Consider the following 19,654-nt stretch of genomic DNA (forward strand, 5'->3'; position numbering starts at 1 on the left):
TTTAGCGCTTTCATGGCGAGTTTACTGACAGATATAAGTAAGAACTTTACACTACTTTATATTAGAAATGGCAACAGCGGAGGATGAATGTCACATAACAAGAATATAGAGAAAAAGAAGAAGCTTATCTACTATGTCGTCGGTACGGACTACAAAGACAGACGAGCGCAATTTTTCAGGGTTTACGCAAATCCCAAATACAGATCAGCAGGTACCAGAAGGTAGGAAAAGTTGCTTTTGCATAATATTGCGAAACAAAACGCCAGATAATGTATTACCTTATACACACACCATAATAATACTCGTATGTTTAATGCGCCGACAATCCATCAAGCAATGCGGCTTTATAGCTTACCAAAGTCGTACTAAAACATGTTGATAGACTTTTGAGCGCCGTGTAATGTTCTATATTTTCAATGGAACATATAAAATGTTGGTGTTGTTTACTTGAGTGATATTGCCATCATACCTCTTACCACATATCTCTTATGTTTGACTGCCATCTACTGGTCATACATATCATTACACCATGTGCCAAATAAAATTGCTTCGAGGTCGGTGGGCAAAACCAGATTTATTCCGTACATTAGGCACACCGGGTTATTAGGCGCACTGTCGAGTTTTGAGGGGGAAAAAATGATTTTAAGTGCGCCTCATAGTCCGGAAGATACGGTACTGAAATTCTGAGTACAAACATATTTCCTGTGTTGGATATCTGGAATCAATTGGAAAAGTTGGATTAAAAATGGTTTGGCTTTGTTGTGATAATAATGTAAATGGATGTTTTTATTGTGCAGAAGAACAAGCATCAACATGTAAGAAACAAGCAGGGATAAACCGTCAGTCTGTTTATTACTGAAACATTTTATTTCCATTGTTGCAAGTCCAGCAGTGATGTCATCATCATGCACATATTAGCATGACTCATCAAATAAATACAAATATTGAAATGTCAGAAATACGAAAAGATATCCAAAGAGCTGGCATGTACATTAAGAAGGCGTCCATGTTGCATGTGATCCAACATGCGATGGAGGAAAGTAAGAAAACATTCATTGATTAGAAAATCAAAAACCTTTCAACTAAAAGTTCTTCTTTTGATGAAGATTGTTGCTCAAAGGCACCAAAGTAACCATTATTTTGAATAATGCTGACTTCAACGTTTTACACTTTTTCATACATTTTGACATACATCGTAAGTCAGTATGGGGAAAAACATGTCTTTTTATGAAACCAAAAAATGTTCTAACAAACAAAAAGTTTTGCTTGCCTTGTATTGTTTAGCGGCGACCCAGACAAAAATAAAAAATAAATAAAAATTAAAAAAGTTTGCAACTAAAAATAAAACAGTTTGTAACCACAAACATGATTTGTAACCAAAATTTTGGGTTTGGAAATATTTTGTTTTAATTTCAAATCTATTTTTTGTTTGCAAATATTTTTTGGGTTGTATAAAAAGACACATTCATCTCCATAAATCAGGGGTGTCCAAACTTTTTCCACCAACAGCCACATACTGAAAAGTCAAAGCATGGGGCCATTTTCAAAAAAACTAAAATGTCTGCTAAAAACAAACATTTATAGTTAAATACAAACAGGTGTGTCAGCTTTGTGTTATAAGTGACAAAGCGTAATAATACTTATTAATAATATTATTACAATTATTAATTATCAAACATTCTGCTTTTCTGCATTAAATTATGTCTTTTTTATTAAATTTATTTTCAACAATATGTGCGGGCCAACAAAACTTGAGCTGCCAGCCACACTTTGGACACTCCTGCTTTAAGTCAAACGTGTCCAAAATCTGGTACAAAAGTCGTACCAAATTTACCAGCGTGTAATCTGCAGGGGGGATGGGACAGTTTTAAGTGCCAAAATAGAAATGTGGCGTCAACAGCAGACCAGGCTAAAGTGATTTTTTTTTCATTTAAGATGGAAAAAAACAAAAAAAAAACAGTCTGCATTAGACCGTAATCAAGAACTCAATAAAAAGGAAAATATTCACACGTTATGAGAAAAAGTTGTTTGCTATGTAAAAATTCAAAAAATGGGTATGTATGTATAATCTAAATAATATATTTTCTACATTTTTTCAAACTTATTGTCTTATGTGATATTTATAAAATCTGGAAATACATTAATTTATTAAATCTTTATAATTGTGTATAATCTCAAATCAAAAAAACTATTTGATTTGAGGTTATTCAAAATTATAAATACATTTGACCAAAAAAAAAAAAAATAATAATAATAATAATATATTGGCTTATTTAATATTTATGTAAGAAGGAAACATAAAAATGTATTAAAGTTTTAGATAGGGATTTTTCTTATTTATTTAGACAAAATGTATTGGGTTCTATTTTTATGTATGTACCTAGTGAAAAGACAATATTAGATTTAAGATCATCATATACAATTATAAAGGCCTTTTATATACTGTATGGATTTGGAGAATGTATTCATTCATTAAAGTTTCAGATGGGTAAAATAAATAGGAAGGCATTTTATTTTGTATGCACCTACAAAATATTTAAATAAAATATATTAGATGTGAGAAAAAAAAATACAATTAAAGGCCTTTAAATAAAAATAATAATAAAAAAAACTAAATCTCATGAGCTAGGAATTATTTAAATTTTTAAAAATAAAAATAACTTACAAAATAAATTTACCCCGCTCCCCCACACACACAAACATTGAAAATTAAATAAATACATTTTAGATGAAGGAAATAATAAATAAAAAATGTATTTAGAATGTTAAGTATATTTAACTGCTTGACTTACATTGGATTTGTTTTTTGTGTATTTTATCTAGGTTTTAGTCATTTTTATTGGCTGTAAAAAGTTTGGACAGTTTTATCTTAAATTGATGCTGGATTAAAAAAAAAACTTTTTCAAGAGTTTTTCTTTTTTTTTGTCCACAAAAATGGAAATATTTTACGCCAAATAAAGGTAGAAATGATTGACATCAGCAAGCCACACGTTGCCAAGCAGAATCCTACACGCGTATTTACAAAGTACTACTTAATTATTGGTGGTACACACAGGAGAATACTGCGTTTGCATCGTCACAATTAATTCACAGTTTTTAGTAAGCTAATACTTTGTACATGCCAGTCAACGTGTGTGAGTGTGTGTGTGTGTGTGTGTGTGTGTGTGTGTGTGCGTGTCTGTGTGTGTGTGTGTGTGTACTTGTGGTCTCGCCCAACTCTTAAGAAGAAAAAAAAGCTCCAAAATGTGTAAGCCATTGTTCCATTACAAAATAAGAATACAATAGTGTTTTGTTTCTTAATTAACTTAAAACTACTTCAAATAAACTACAAGAGTGATGCTTTTTTGTACATATATTTTCTAATGAAGTAATTGATTTGTACATTTGGTTGACGGGGTATGAACGTGTTCTATGTGACGTTGAAGATGAGCAAAGTTGTTAACTGTGGGAAGAAACATCAGAAGAACTGCTGCTGTTGCTGTTTGTCGTCTGAGCTCTCTTGATGTACAAATTTAATAATTTCATCTGCAAACAAACACAACACTTTCATATTTTTACTCCATCATTTCAATTCTTTTCTTCTTGTCTTTTCTAATGATTCATATTTTCTATCTGAACAAGGGAGATAAGTATTTGATCCCCTAATCAAACCCAAACATGGTGAACTATAAAAATACCTATACCTTTAAGAAAGTACTCCTACTATACACGCATTATGTGTTCAGTGGTTCACAAATGTTTTTTATGAAGTACTACCTCAGAAAACACTTGGCTCTCTAAGTACCAACATTAAAACACAGTAGCGTAATAGGCCTAAGTATTTATTAAAAACAAGGCAGAGGTTTTATTTAATAAGTATATTCTATATTTCTGGCCACTGTGACATTCACAGAGTTTAAACAGTAACACTGTGTTTGAATATAAATGGAGTGATAATGTGTATGTGTGTGTGTATGTGGTATGTGTACCACTAGTGGTACACATACCACAGTTTGAGAATCACTGATCCATACCATCATGGACTAGGCCAAAGATCTGACCTCAGGGATATGATTGTAGACCTGCACAAGACTGGAATGGAGTACAAGTTTGACAGTCAACACCTCAATGACTCACACAAGACCACAATGTGATGTGGTCACATGACAACAAAACACATCCTACAACAAACTACAAGTACTACTACAATACATGACTACAATTACTAATACTGCATAAAACTACTTGTAGACTACTGCAAGTACTACAACAACAACAATACTCCTAAAAGTACTGCAATAAACTACATGTTACGTCTTCGACGCATGGCTGCGATTGTTGTGTTCCCCTCCAACGCAGGAAACAAGCAGGAGTAGGTAAGATTAAAGTTTCTTTTTAATAAATTAAAGGCAGGACAAAAAATACAAAACTGAGGACGCTAGCAAGCGTGGAGCTAAACAAAACCAAAATGTCACCAAGGGTGAAAAAACGAGGAAAGCTAGACTGTACAAAATCACTACAGCGAGGAGAAAAAACAGGAGAACGTAACTGTTGCCTACAGCAAACATTGACCCAGCAACTACTGCTGGGTGACAGGAAACCATAAAGGGGAGTGATTAACCAAAACACCTGGTGGGAACACTAATTGCCAAACTAAGACAGGTGAGGAGAATCAGTACCCATGGAAACCAACAGTAAACAGGGAAAGAGGGTGCACCCAGGAAACAGACTAACACAGAAACATTACCTAAAAATACATCATGCCATGACCCGGGTAACGGATCATGACACTACAATGACACTACTATAAGTACAACTACAAGAAACTAAAATACACTACTTAAGTACTAAAGTACCAAAATGTACAAGAACACTAGGACAAGTGCTACAAGGACCCTACTACAGACCACTACAATTCACTACTACAAGTACTACAACTACGAGTACACTACTACAAGAAAGTACAGCACTAAAGTACAAAAAACTAAAAGCACACTACTACTAACTACTACTACTACTCAGAGTACAATAACACTACTACTACTAGGAGTACACCACTACAAGAAACTACAATATACTACTACAAGTAATACAGTACAAAAAACTACAAGCACACTACTCCTACTAGGAGTACACCACTACAAGTATTACAACTGCAAGTACACCACTACAATAACTACAACTGCAAGGACACTACGACAAGTGCAACTACTACAAGCCACTACAATTCACAACTACACATACTACAACTACAAGTAAACTACTACAAGAAACAACAAGTACACTGATAGAAGTATTGAAGTACAAAAAACGAAAAACACACGACTACTACTACTACTAGGAGTATACTACTACAAGTACAGTACTACAACTACAAGAATGTACAATACACTACTACAAGTAATAAAACACAAGAAAGTTAGGGCACTATCCTCTTGTTCCCCTCTAGTGGTTTTTTACATGCTTGAAATTACGCATGTTTCTCATATTCGTATTTTCCCATCCATTCTGCGGACACGCCCACCTTCCGTACGTCAGACAAAAATGAAGGTGGGCTCATTAGTAATGAGGCGGACTTTGCCTTGATGCCTTTTTTTCAAGGTTGTGTTAAAATGATGGAACATGCAGTTTTACAAACGCTTGTGAATGCCATTGGTATCCATGGAAAAAGATACTACTTTAAATCTGAAAAGGATGTATTTATCCAGGCAGTGCTTGTCATGCGAACAAGTGCCGCCGTGGTGATGTAGTGTGTGTATGCACGCTACAACAGTTTTTTCTTCCTGGGTGTGAATAATAATCTGTAGATGAAGTTTCTTTACTTGTTATCATAACCACACTGATGCTATTTGTGATGTTAAGAGTTCTTGGAAGAGAGATGCTTAAAACGGAAAGCAGTTTGTCGCATGCGACAGGAACGGCCATAGTAGTAGTAAGAGTTCTGTTTCGTACAAATGTTTGTCAAGCTTTGACGCGTAAGAGGGGCTTAATAGGACAGCGTGTGTGCGTGAGCTTCCGCAGATGAGCAAGACATTTTACTGTTAACAGTCAAAAAATCAATTGATAGACGCTACATTAAATATGTATTTCATATTAAATAGTCACATAGTTCAAAGATCACGGTACAGATGCATTAAACATCCATACAAATGCGGCCGATATATGTACGAGCCGGTTTCGCTGTGGTCACACTAACAAGACAACAATGTGGATTTTGATTTTTGATATTTAATTCAGAGTGGCATTAAGGTCCTTTTATCCTAGTCTCAATGGACCTTTCGAGGTGTCTCAATTGAAGCAATTAGAATAGATTTGATAGTTTTCTAGAAGTTTAATTTATCATTTCTTATGTGTGGTGTACACTGCATCCAAACTTCAAGTGCAATACAATATTTTCCCCTTCCAGGGGCGCTGGACTTATTACAGCCTCAGAGGCAGTAAAAACAAAAGTCCTTAAACCAATGGAAAAATACCTGAAAGGCCAAATCTGACAGGAAATTCCCAAATTTAAGTGTTGCTTAACCCAGAGTGCGCATCTTGTATTAAGGCGCGCACTGTCAGACCTAAGTCGGGTTTGAGAATGCTGCACAGCCAGAATCCACGCAGTTGAGCACCTTTGTTCACTTTAGCACATGGGAGAATAGGCCCCTGAATGCTGTCACTACTACTACTACTACTACTACTACTACTACAAGAAATGACAAAAACACTATATAAGCAATACTACTACATGAAACTGCAAGTATACTAGTAAAAGCACAACAGCTACAAGAAAATACAATACACTATTACAAGTACGACAACTGCAATACACTACAAGAAGTACTACAACTACACTACTAAATTACTGAAACAACAAGAAACTACCACTACAAGAAATTGCAAGTACATTACTAGAAGTACTACAGGTACAATACTACAAACACTATGACTACAATACACTACTACAAATACTACAACTACCAGTACACCAAAACAAGAAACTACATCTACAAAGAACTATAAGTACACTACTACAAATACTACAGCTACAAGTGCACTACTACAAGTACTGCAACTACAAGAAACTACAAGTACACTACTACATGTAATACAGCTACAAGAAAATGTAAGTACAAGAAACCACAATTATACAAGTACAAGTAATACAACTACAAATACTATACCTTCAAGAAAACTATAAGAAACTATAACACTACTACACATACTGAAACTACAAGTACGCTACGAAAATCAGAATCTGATTCTGATTCTGAAAAGTAATCTAACTACAAGAAAATACATCTGCAAGGAACTTGTAAACTGCTACAAGTAGTACAACAACAAGAAACTGAAAGTACACTACTACAAGTAATACAAATACAAAAACTAAATTTACAAGGAACTACCAGTAGATTACTAGTACTACAAATACAATTACTAAAACTACAAGAAACATCTACAATGAGCTATAAGTAAACTACTACAAGTACTTCAACTACTGAAACTACAAGAAACTGCAAGTACACTACTACAAGTAATACAACTACAAAAAACTACAAGTATACTACTACAACTAAAAGTACTACAACAAGAAACTACGGTAAGTATTGCAAGTAAATTACTACAATACACTACAAGTACAGTACACAACTACAAGTACTACAAGTAATACAACTACAATAAACTTAATCTTCAAGAAACTAGAATTATACTACAACAAGTACTACGACAAGAAACAAAGTATTACAAGTACCGTATTTTTCGGATTATAAATCACAGCTTTTTTCATAGTTTGGCCGGGGTTGCGACATATACTCCGGAGCGATTTATGTGTGAAAATATTAACACATTACCGTAAAATATCAAATTATATTATTTATCTCATTCGCGTAAGAGACGAAGCAAATGTCAGCAATCGTCACACACATGTCAACCAATAAGAATTCGGCGGGGGCGGGTCATGGCAGAAGTGCATTGTGCGTCATGCCAGAAGTGCATTGTGCGTCATGGCAGAAGTGCATTGTGGGTCATGGAATGCTAACTGCTACTGCTACACAGCACACTGCTACAACATTGGCGGTAACTTATAAAAACTGAGAAGGGCTGAACAAAAATGGCACCGAAAAGGAAATCATATACTGCAGATGACAAGCCGGATGTAGTGACATATGCAGCAGAAAACGGTGATCAAGCAGCAGAAAGAAAGGGAGCGGCGCATACCAGGAGCGACAACGAGGAAGAAGATTTCATCGGATTTAGCGATCAGGAGTGACAGATTGTTTGGTAAACGTATAGCATGTTCTATATGTTATAGTTATTTGAATGACTCTTGCCATGATGTGTTGCGTTAACATACCAGGCACGTTCTCAGTTGGTTATTTGTGCATCATATGGCGTACACTTATTCAGTCTGTTGTTCACTATTCTTTATTTATTTTAAATTGCCTTTCAAATGTCTATTCTTGGTGTTGGCTTTTATCAAATACATTTCCCCCAAAAATGCGACTATACTCGAGTGCGACGTATATATGTTTTTTTCCTTCTTTATTATGCATTTTCGGCCGATGCGACGTATACTCCGGAGCGACTTATAATCTGAAAAATACGGTAAATTACTACAATACACTACAATAACAGTACACTACTACAAGTAATACAACTGCAACACACTACATCTACAAGAAACTACAAGTAAACTACTACAAGTACTACAACTACACTATTACAAGTACTGAAACTACAAGAAACTAAAAGTAAACGACTACTACTCCATTAAGTATCAAGTCACTTTTTGTATCGGGATCAAATACTTACTTTAATGAAATACTAATGAATGTAAAGTATTATCTTTCATTTTATGAATATGTGTATATTCTGTCAGTTACAGTAAATCTAGGATCAAATGTTTCATAAAATCATCAATTGGTTATTTTAAGAACAAAGTAAGACACATATGTTTTTCAGTTTGATACAAGAAGTGAAGAACATAGAAGAAAGTACAAGAAAGTGACCTGTGTAAAGTTGGCCCCCATTATCATTGCAAATATTAAAATAACACTGCAATTTATTTGTGATGGTTAGCCGCTTAATGTTTCGTTTGTGCCGCTAAGGTTTTAAGTTATTCTAAAATAAATGTTCTGCCTAGTAATGTCATCCAGCGCCCCAAACTTGTCCCCAATTTTTTTGCTGAAAAAATATACAGTATGTCTAACTATTATAGTTTTGATGTTATTAACATCTGCGATGAGGTGGCGACTTGTCCAGGGTGTACCCCGCCTTCCGACCGATTGTAGCTGAGATAGGCTCCAGCGCCCCCCGCGACCCCGAAGGGAATAATCGGTAGAAAATGGATGGATGGATGGATTCATAGGTAGCCCCCCATCATGTCCCAATTGTTTGTGCGGAAAAAAATATCTGGCTGACTATTATAGTTTTAATGTTACAACAGTTAATTTTGTATCGTTATTCACCTCCATAGTGATGTGCGGATGGATGTTGACCTACAATATCTATCAATACCTCTAATACCAAAGCAAACTTTATGCTGGAAAATGTATTCTCAAATCAAGATATGCATACTTTGATCAATCAGTAATTTGAGGTCATGTATTTCATTTAACACAATAAATGCCTGTGAGAAAAAACTATTTTGGTCAAAATGTTTTTTCTCACAAGTGATGCTCTTTGTGGAACAGTCTACCTACCACAGTAAGGGAATCCTCCAGCTTTACTACATTCAAAAGTCAATTAAAGGCCTGGTTCAAAAGTAAACAGATAATGATAAAAGGCAATTTAATCAATGTCATAATATGAGCACTTAAACATCATTTACAGATCGGTATTTTTACATTTGACATTTTATTCACGCTGCGTGCAATTCACTATGGCACTTTATTCGGGCTGTATATGCAACACAGTATATCATGGCACTTTATTCGGACTATGTACAATGCAATCCATATACATTCCTTCTTTTTATTTTATTGTTTTGTTATTTTTAAAGTAATTACCTGTTTGTTTTTTTGGGTGGGGGGTGGGGTTGGGGGTTAACTCTCTCCTTTAAATTACCTGAATGTTACTGAGTCTGTGGTGATGATCCTGACTTTTCTCTGTTTTATGTGAATATTATTGTTGTTTGTATGTAAACACCAACCTTTCTGGGGACTACAGGCACAAATTACCCTTTGGCTAAAACCTGACATATTTACATAATTCATTAATATGTGCTGTCTCTATTTTAAATAAAGTATTCAATTTGAATAACAGGAACAAAGTGGAAAATAACAAAATCATTGAGAGCTTGTGTAAATGATATGCAGTTGGTGAAATTACTTTTTCCTCCGCCTGGGTATGCGTGTAATGCGTAAACACAACAGACGATCTCTTAGTCAGTCTGTAGAGTAGGGATGTCATGGTATGAACATTTTTTAGCATGGTTATTGTGACCAAAATTATCACGTTATTGTTATAATCGCGGTAATTCTAAATGTGCTTAAAACTTTCAATAATTGCTGAAATCTTTTAACCAATTTTTATTTAAAAAACACAAACAACACATTCAAAATGTATATATGTACCTCAAGTAGAGAGTTGAATGTGCATATGAAAGCAACACAAGGATTATAAACGAAGTAATATGGTAGAAACAAAATAATAATAACATAGATAAATAAAAAACAATGTGAAAATTAAAAAGATGGCACCTTATTGACATAAGACATAACTGCACTTTTTGTCCAAATAGATAAAAATAGTGTTCATATATGAGGTCTAGTCTTACACATAGAACTGCACGCAAAATAATAATAATTATATATATATATATATATATATATATATATATATATATATATATATATATATATATATATATATATATATATATATATATATATATATATATATATATATATTTTTTTTTTTTTTATCAATATTGAAATCACAATTATTAATTATGTTTGGTAAAACAGTGTTGGGGTGTGAATGCGATGCCATCATGTAATTTGTAATATCTAAAAAAAAATGCTCTAGATAAACGTTATCTATATATTTAAAGACAAATATTTGTGTTTTTGATCATTAATAGTTTTAGCGTATCAGCTTTTTTATTACATGCTGCCTTTATCTCTATTTTGACATTTTCATAGAGAGAGGCATTTTTGAAGTTATGTACACACATTTACATGTACTAATGTGTGTACATGTACATGCTATATCGAAACAGATCCATTAAGAGTTTGAGCAGAAATTTGTTGTATAAGTATCAATTATACACCATAAAACATTAACAAAATGCTATGTCACATGAATGGTTATTAAAGTAATTACTTTGTGGAATGAAAAAAACAAGTAATGTAAAAAAGATGGTGTCTACTTTGTGATATCAATATAAAACACAAAGCAGTTTGGCTAATGAAGATAAAGACAAATAAACAAGCTTTGTTTTTTTCCAACAACCATGTACATGTGCAACAGTTTGGCCAACAAAAATAAACAGGAGTGATCCAATACACAATCTTAGTGCCTCACCGACAACTCAGCCTGTGTTCAATTCGATAAAATGACAAAATATTTTAGCGAGTATTGACGTTATTGGAACACTGACAAATTTAGCAATTAAACAAACTAAAGACTTTATGAACCAGTTGTGGCAATGTTTTCGATATATCACCTGCTGTATGGTAGTCCTCAGTTACAGCAGCTGACGGAAGCAAGCTAGTTGCACGTTTAAAATTAAACCGCAAAATCTAATATTTTTCTCCTCCAACAACTTTGCGCTCTTAAACGCACACCGAGACTCCACGGAAGTAGAAGCGACTCAGAGGGAACATTTTCATTACATTAGTTTGTGATTGATACTCTTGTTGCGTTTCTCGACCTTAAACGTCCAGCAAATTTTCCTCAGAGTTGTGTTTTGCATTGTCTGCAAACAGCGGACCTCTCCCTCTCTACCCCCAATTAAACAAACGGGGCAAACATTATGGCAGTGTTATTTGAATATTTGCATTAATATGAGGGGCTATTTTCACACAGGTCCAGAGATGTGATAATGATGATGATAAAAAAACATGATTCAGTACCTTGCTGCCTGTCAGCTGTGCCAGGTGAGGTTTGAGGTCCTCACCAATTACAGAGTAGATCGCCACCAGACAAAACACACTGGCCTTGCGGACGCTGCTTTCTGTGTTGTCGTAGCCCTGCAAGTAGACAAAGTATTGATACTGTACAGTAGTATTGTCAGTATTAAGTAACAAAAACTATGCAGTATTACTTTCAGTGTTGACATAAGTATCGATACTGTGCAGGATTACTGTCACTATTGATACAAAACCTAAAACCAGTGAAGTTGGCACGTTGTGTAAATCGTAAGTAAAAACAGAATACAATGATTTGCAAAACCTTTTCAACTTATATTCAATTGGATACACTGCAATACAAGATACTTAACGTTGGAACTGGTAAACTTTTTTATTTTTTGCAAATATTAGCTTATTTAGAATTTGATGCCTCCAATATGTATCAAAAAAGCTGGCACAAGTGGCAAAAAGACTGAGAAAGTTAAGGAATGCTCATCAAACACTTATTTGTAACATCCCACAGGTGAACAGGCTAATTAGGAACAGGTGGGTGCCATGATTGGGTATAAATGCAGCTTCCATGAAATGCTCAGTCATTCACAAACAAGGATGGGGCGAGGGTCACCACTTTGTGAACATATGCGTGAGCAAATTGTCGAACAGTTTAAGAACAACATATCTCAACAAGCTATTGCAAGGAATTTAGGGATTTCACCGTCTACGGTCCGTAATATCATTAAAAGTTTCAGAGAATCTGGAGAAATCACTGCACGTAAGGTCGAAAACCAACATTGAATGCCCGTAACCTTCGATCCCTCAGGCGGTACTGCATCAAAAAGCGACATCAGTGTGTAAAGGATATCACCACATGGGCTCAGGAACACTTCAGAAAACCACTGTCAGTAACTACAGTTCGTCGCTACATCTGTACGTGCAAGTTAAAACTCTACTATGCAAAGCGAAAGCCATTTATCAACAACATCTAGAAACGCTGCCGACTTTGCTGAGCCTGAGCTCATCTAAGATGGACTGATGCAAAGTACAAAACTGTTCTGTGGTCTGACGAGTCCACATTTAAAATTGTTTTTGGAAACTGTGGACGTTGTGTCCTACGGACCAAAGAGGAAAAGAACCATCCGGACTGTTATAGGCGCAAAGTTCAAAAGCCATCATCTGTGATGGTATGGGTGTATTAGTGCCCAAGGCATGGGTAACTTACACATCTGTGAAGGCACCATTAATGCTGAAAGGTACATACAGGTTTTGGAGCAACATATGTTGCCATCCAAGCAACGTCTTTTTCAAAGAGCTTTCAGCAAGACAATGCCAATCCACGTGTTACAACAGCGTGGCTTCGTAGTAAAAGAGTGTGGGTACTAAACTGGCCTGCCTGTAGTCCAGACCTGTCTCCCATTGAAAATGTGTGGCGCATTATGAAGAGTAAAATACGACAACGGAGACCCCGGACTGTTGAACAACTTAAGCTGTACATCAAGCAAGAGTGGGAAATAATTCCTCCTGAAAAGCTTAAAAAACTTGGTCTACTCAGTTCCCAAACGTTTACTGAGTGTTGTTAAAAGGAAAGGCCATGTCGCACGGTGGTAAAAATGCACGTGCCAACTTTTTTGCAATGTGTTGCCGCCAATAAATTCTAAGTTAATGATTATTTGCAAAAAAAAAAATAAGTTTCTCAGTTCAGAATAGAATATGGCGACTTGTCCAGGGTGTATCCCGCCTTCTGCCCGAATACAGCTGAGATAGGCTCCAAAACCCCCCGCGACCCCAAAGGGGACAAGCGGTAGAGAATGGATGGATGGAGTTCAGAATAGAATAGATCTTTATTGTCATTGCACATTGTACAACGAAATTGCAAGTAAACTCATTTAGTGCAAATTCATAATGACACATAAAAAAACATAAGAACATGGTACTAAGATAAATAGATAAAAATAATACATAAACAACAAAAAATACCAAGCACACAGCTCACATGCACAGTCATTCTTTTTTATGCCTTGTGTTCAGCGACACTATTGCTCTCGAGTAGAAAGTGTTCTTGAAACTGTTTGTCTGGCATTTTGTTGTCCTGTATCTCCTGCCCGAGGGCAGCAGTTCAAAAAGTTTATGTCCGGGGTGAGATGAGTCCGTTATGATATTTTGGGCCTTTTTGAGCCCAAAATATTAAATATCTTGTCTTTGCAGTCTATTCAATTGAATATAAATTGAAAAGGATTTGCAAATCATTGTATTGTGTTTTTATTTACGAATTACACAACGTGCCAACTTCACTGGTTTTGTGTTTTGTACAAGTATCAATTCTGTGCAGGATTATCGTCAGTATTGTGTAAAAGTACATAGTTAAATGTAATTTATTATTCTGTAAATGTACAAAGCTGAATGTATTTTATTATGTTAAAGTACATTGTTAAATGTATTGTAGTTCTAATAATGTAAACATACATTATTATATGTATTAACAGTGTAAAAGTACATAGTTAAATGTAGTATAATAGTGTGATAGTATTAAATGTATTGTTATTATTGTGAAAAGTATTAATTGTATTATTAATTGTACAAAAGTACATATTACATGTATTATTAGTAGAGTAAAAGTACATTGTAAAATGCAATATTAATATATAAAAGTAGATGTTAAATGTATTATTAGTAGTGTAAAAGTACATTATCAAATGCAATATTAGTATATAAAAGTAGATGATAAATGTATTATTAATAATGTAAAAGTACATTATCAAATATAATAATATATAAAAGTAAAAATGTTAAATGTATTATTAATAGTGTAAAACGCAATTAATGTCATAATAGTGTAAAAGTACATAAGTAGATTTATTATTAATAGTGTAAAAGTACATCGTTAAATGTATTAATAGTGTAAAAGTACCCACTATTTTTTAATAGTGTAAAATGTAATTAATGTATTAATAGTATTAAAGTACATAGGTAGATTTATTATTAATAATGTCAAATGTAATAAATGTATTATAGATATAGTAAAAGTGTCACACCTGCAGCAGAAAAGGAATGATTTCAGCCAGATGCTGCACTAGTAAATCCTTTGGTGATGCGTTCAATGACTTTAGTTTACATTTTGATGGCAGCCATGTTGATTAGATTAAATGTATTGTAGTATTAATAATAGTGTATATGTACATAGTTAAATGTAGTATTGTAAATGTACATTATAAAATGTAGTACTAATAGTGTAAAAGTACACAGTTAAATGTATTAATAGTGTAAAAGTACATCGTTAGATGTATTATTAATAGTGTAAAACGTAATTAATGTATTAATAGTATTAAAGTACATAGGTAGATTTATTATTAATAATGTCAAATGTAATAAATGTATTATTAATATAGTAAAAGTGTCAAACCTGCAGCAGACCAGGAATGATGTCAGCCAGCAGCTGCACTAGTGAGTCCTTGGTGATGCGTTCAATGACTTTAGTTTGCATCTTGATGGCAGCTAAGTTGATTGGATAATCAGCAGTTTGTACAATGGGACACAGAACTTTGATACATTGTTCAGGATGAATTGATCCTGCCAGCGTTGAAGACGCCTCCTCAGCCGCACGCACCACCTAAAGGATATACAGTATATGGAAATATCAATCATTGTACAGGAATTTTCGATTAACAAGTTGATATGATTATTGAACAAGAATACAACACAAAGTGTACCTTATTATTATTATTATTATTATTATTATTATGTACCTCTTTGTGAGAATCTTTGTGCGCCTCCAAGGTCTTCATGATTGTTAGTTCTGCATAATTCTTGAAGCGGGCCGGCTGATTCCGTAATATTTCTTTCAACACACGCAGCGCCAAGGCTCGGATTGTGTGCTGACAGAAGCATTGAGCAACATCAACAACATTGAATGTATAAATAAACGTGTGTGTGCTACTTGTGTATTTGTATGCTACGTGTACTCGCTACATGTACGTGTACGCTACATGTACATGTGTGCTACATGTTCATGTATGCTACATGTAAATGTGCGTTACATGTACGTGCTGAGTTAGCTTACATCTTTATCTCCCAGTGTTTCAAGCAGGAGGAGGAGGACGGTTTTGAAATGTTCATCCCACACAGCCAGGCTATTGTCTTTCGTGATCTTCAGTAGCTCCACCAAGGCACCCTTACGTTCATCAGAGCGCTCATTGTGATTGGACAGCTCCTTCAGCAGGTCAGCAACCAGGTCTGAATGGTCCTGACCAACTGTCCAACAAGACATAATTACATTTAAAAACTGTCTTAAAACTTCAATCATATTCTCCTAAGTCTGGATGCATTATATATTCAAATGTGTTTCATTTCATGTACTCATCAATTATAAAAATGTGTTCCTTACCTTCATTTGAATGTTTTGTTCATAATAAATATATATAAAATGTTCTGTTTTCAAAGTAATATAACATATACTTTAGACACTCCTGGTCTATACATACATGATATAATCAAATCACTGTTTTTGTTGTGTCTATGATTGTACTAATGTGCCTGTAAAGTTAAATACACGTTACATTAGTAACACGCTATATTTTAATCTTCTGCAGGACAGGGTCAAAGGTCAAAAGAGCAAAAGAAAGAGCATGAGTGAAAAAATGCAAAAGGATGTAAGGAATTAGAATAAGATCAGGTAGTCAGAAAACGACGGAATGTTTACCAGGAAATCTCCTGGCGTTTTCAGCACTTTCCTTACGAGGGCCTAAAGAGGAGAGATCAAGATGGAGGATGGAACATGCTGACATTTGACATATACCAATATCTCCAAACCAACTGTCTTCTCATTGAGGAAATATGACCTGATGATGAAAGACAAATGGTTTGGAGCACACTTACAAACTGCTGATGTATTGATTATACGACACACTAGCCAGCAATCAACATGGTTTACAATGACTGGAAGGATGATATCAAATCGTTGTCGTATTACCGACAATGTCAATGCAACGCAACACAATGAAGAAATCCGTCATGCTTTTTGATAAGAGCGTCCCGATACAACTTTTTCACTTCCAATACGATACCAGTATTGGAGCCTTGACTATTGTCCAATAACAATCAGTTCGATACAATATCAGCACGAGTCCTTGGGCATAATTTATTATTTTGTACTTTGGAATGTTAGAAAAGGTTTGATTAAGTAAAATAGAACACTGGTAGGCATGATAAATAGACCTATTTATTATTAACAATCTAGAATGGACTTATGATACATTTACGTCAAAGTAAAGTGGCGACACCTACTATTTATCTACTATTCATGATGTTAAACTCATGACACAGTAAGTTAAATGATGGGGACGCAATTGTTATTGGATACTTTTCAATACGCTTCTGCCTTGGAGACTTTGTATGTGTAAGTAATATGCAACTGTAATTATTTGATTGACAAATGTGCTGATTTAGACTGAAATGTTGTTAAATTAAGGATACTTAATTGCTTAGATTGAGTGCAGTTGTGTAGCTGCTAGCTCCTGGTAACCTACAGCCTACCATGTTTACTTTTTGTGAATGACGACTAAAATACAAGGAAAGACCAACCTTGTGGCTTATTGGAGGGCATTTAGATGTTAACTGGTTGTCCAGCTTTGCACAAGTAAACACGCTGCACGACTGCTCATATTGGACATTTTACATGCAAACTGAAACAATCACAATGTTCTTTTCCAGATATCAGCCAAGTATCACATCATATCACCCCTACATTGTGCACCAATTTAGGATTTAATCAATTTAAAATGGCACTTTTTAACATTTAAGTAATTTCCTGCTGACATAATGTTACACAGTATATCAAAACGTCCTCAAATTACTTCTGGCACTATAGAGTCCTTCCAGAATTTTCTAGGCTTTTTTGTGATTGTTGGGGCCTAAAACGCCAGAATTTGCAGCAGTTTTTTCATAAAGTTGCGATGTTTTAAGGTTGTTGTTTTTAAAAAAAACTTTGAATCAACTTGTTAATTTATGATTTATAATTTTTGCAGCAAAAATTTTAAACAAATACTGTATTTATGTTTTACTCGTTTTATACCACACAGACTTAAAAGTAGACACTAGATGGGACGGCGTGGCGAAGTTGGTAGAGTGGCTGTGCCAGCAATCGGAGGGTTGCTGGTTACTGGGGTTTAATCCCCACCTTCTACCATCCTAGTCACGTCCGTTGTGTCCTTGGGCAAGACACTTCACCCTTGCTCCTGATGGCTGCTGGTTAGCGCCTTGCATAGCAGCTCCCGCCATCAGTGTGTGAATGTGTGTGTGAATGGGTGAATGTGGAAATACTGTCAAAGCGCTTTAAATACCTTGAAGGTAGAAAAGCGCTATACAAGTATAACCCATTTATCATTATCATTTAAAAGCACATACTCAGAGCTCATTATAAAATGACTACCGGTATATTGTTTTAATACATTATAACTAATAACATTAATGATTATAATTATAGAAATAAATACCACCAAAGGCTTCTTTATTGCCCGCTATCTGCTCTGTTGTACACAAGTTGCAGACATTCTCTGTGTATATTTTACACTTGATAAGTGTTTTTCCATCTTAAACACACATTTACCCCTGCACATTAAGAGCATTTGCGAACTGTTGAGAGCCATCTATAGCAGTGGTCCCCCCCCCCCCGGTCCGTGGGACTAATTTTCAAGCATTGACCGGTCCGCAAGTACAAAAAGGTTGGGGACCACTGATCTATAGCTCTAATTTTTTGGGTAAATGAAACGATGAGAGATTATCATCACATTTCTCTTTGCTAGGTCAGTACTGCAAATGAAAATATGTTCTTATTGGTTTTATCTTGAATAAATAAATGTTATATAAATACATGTAAAATAGTGAGTAAATATTTATGTAATACATTAACAAGAAGGCTCAGCGCCGTGACATGGAAAGTACGGTCTAACGTACGCTGGAGGACTACAATTGTGCCGTTTGATCAGCAAAGAGTTGATACTGTATATTGTCACATGTTGTTGTTCGTGCTTCTTCTACACAAGAAATAAACTTAAGTTTTCATGAGACCGTTGATATGCGAGTTTGAGTGCTGCTCAAAGAAAAATTTGATTGATGAAAATGTTGATTGTTCAAAATGTGCGGGGAAGTTGTGGGCTTTTGATACAATTGCAAGGCTGTGCATAATTCGCAAGAGTTTGTTGAATTTGTTTTAATTGGCACGATTGACATTGTGAATTTCTGAAAGGACTGATCATGACTATAGAAATGTCATAGCACGGGCAACAGTAGTTATAGTTTTACATTATGAATGAAAAAAAATAATCTCATGCACTCACAGTCACGGAACTGTTCCACGTCATCATCAAACACTGCCTCCTTCAGGGCGCTCTTGTTGTAGGTGCAGATGGTTTCTCCGTGGCCGTAAGGAGCAAATTCCCGACTCCTGGGCCCGGAAAATGAGCGTGGTGACGGTGTGTTGAGCAACGACGTCTTGTTGTCCAAGGCAGTGCGACCCACTTCCTGTGCATCTGATCCCGGGCGAGCATCAGAAGCAGGACTAGACGATATTCCTTCTCTCCCCGCCTAGAACACAACACTTGATGCTTCATGTCTACAAACTTTGT

At 35.0% G+C, this 19,654-nt stretch overlaps 1 protein-coding gene across 6 annotated transcripts in view; it reads right to left on the reverse strand.

Annotated features, from left to right (window-relative positions):
- Positions 1–843: 843 nt before the first annotated feature.
- Positions 844–19,654, reverse strand: part of clasp1a (cytoplasmic linker associated protein 1a) — a 168,266-nt gene continuing 149,455 nt past the window's right edge. For all 6 annotated transcript variants that reach the window (XM_062067771.1, XM_062067770.1, XM_062067773.1 and 3 more), the window contains 7 exons: positions 19,367–19,613; positions 16,732–16,773; positions 16,093–16,283; positions 15,779–15,907; positions 15,436–15,642; positions 12,042–12,158; positions 844–3,525 (listed from right to left, as the gene is read on the reverse strand). In XM_062067771.1, the coding sequence (XP_061923755.1) occupies positions 3,439–3,525; positions 12,042–12,158; positions 15,436–15,642; positions 15,779–15,907; positions 16,093–16,283; positions 16,732–16,773; positions 19,367–19,613 (1,020 nt within the window). In that variant the 3' untranslated portion in view covers positions 844–3,438. The remainder of the gene's footprint in view (positions 3,526–12,041; positions 12,159–15,435; positions 15,643–15,778; positions 15,908–16,092; positions 16,284–16,731; positions 16,774–19,366; positions 19,614–19,654) is intronic.

The sequence above is a fragment of the Entelurus aequoreus genome, linkage group LG13, assembly GCF_033978785.1.
Source record: "Entelurus aequoreus isolate RoL-2023_Sb linkage group LG13, RoL_Eaeq_v1.1, whole genome shotgun sequence".
Lineage (NCBI taxonomy): Eukaryota > Metazoa > Chordata > Actinopteri > Syngnathiformes > Syngnathidae > Entelurus > Entelurus aequoreus.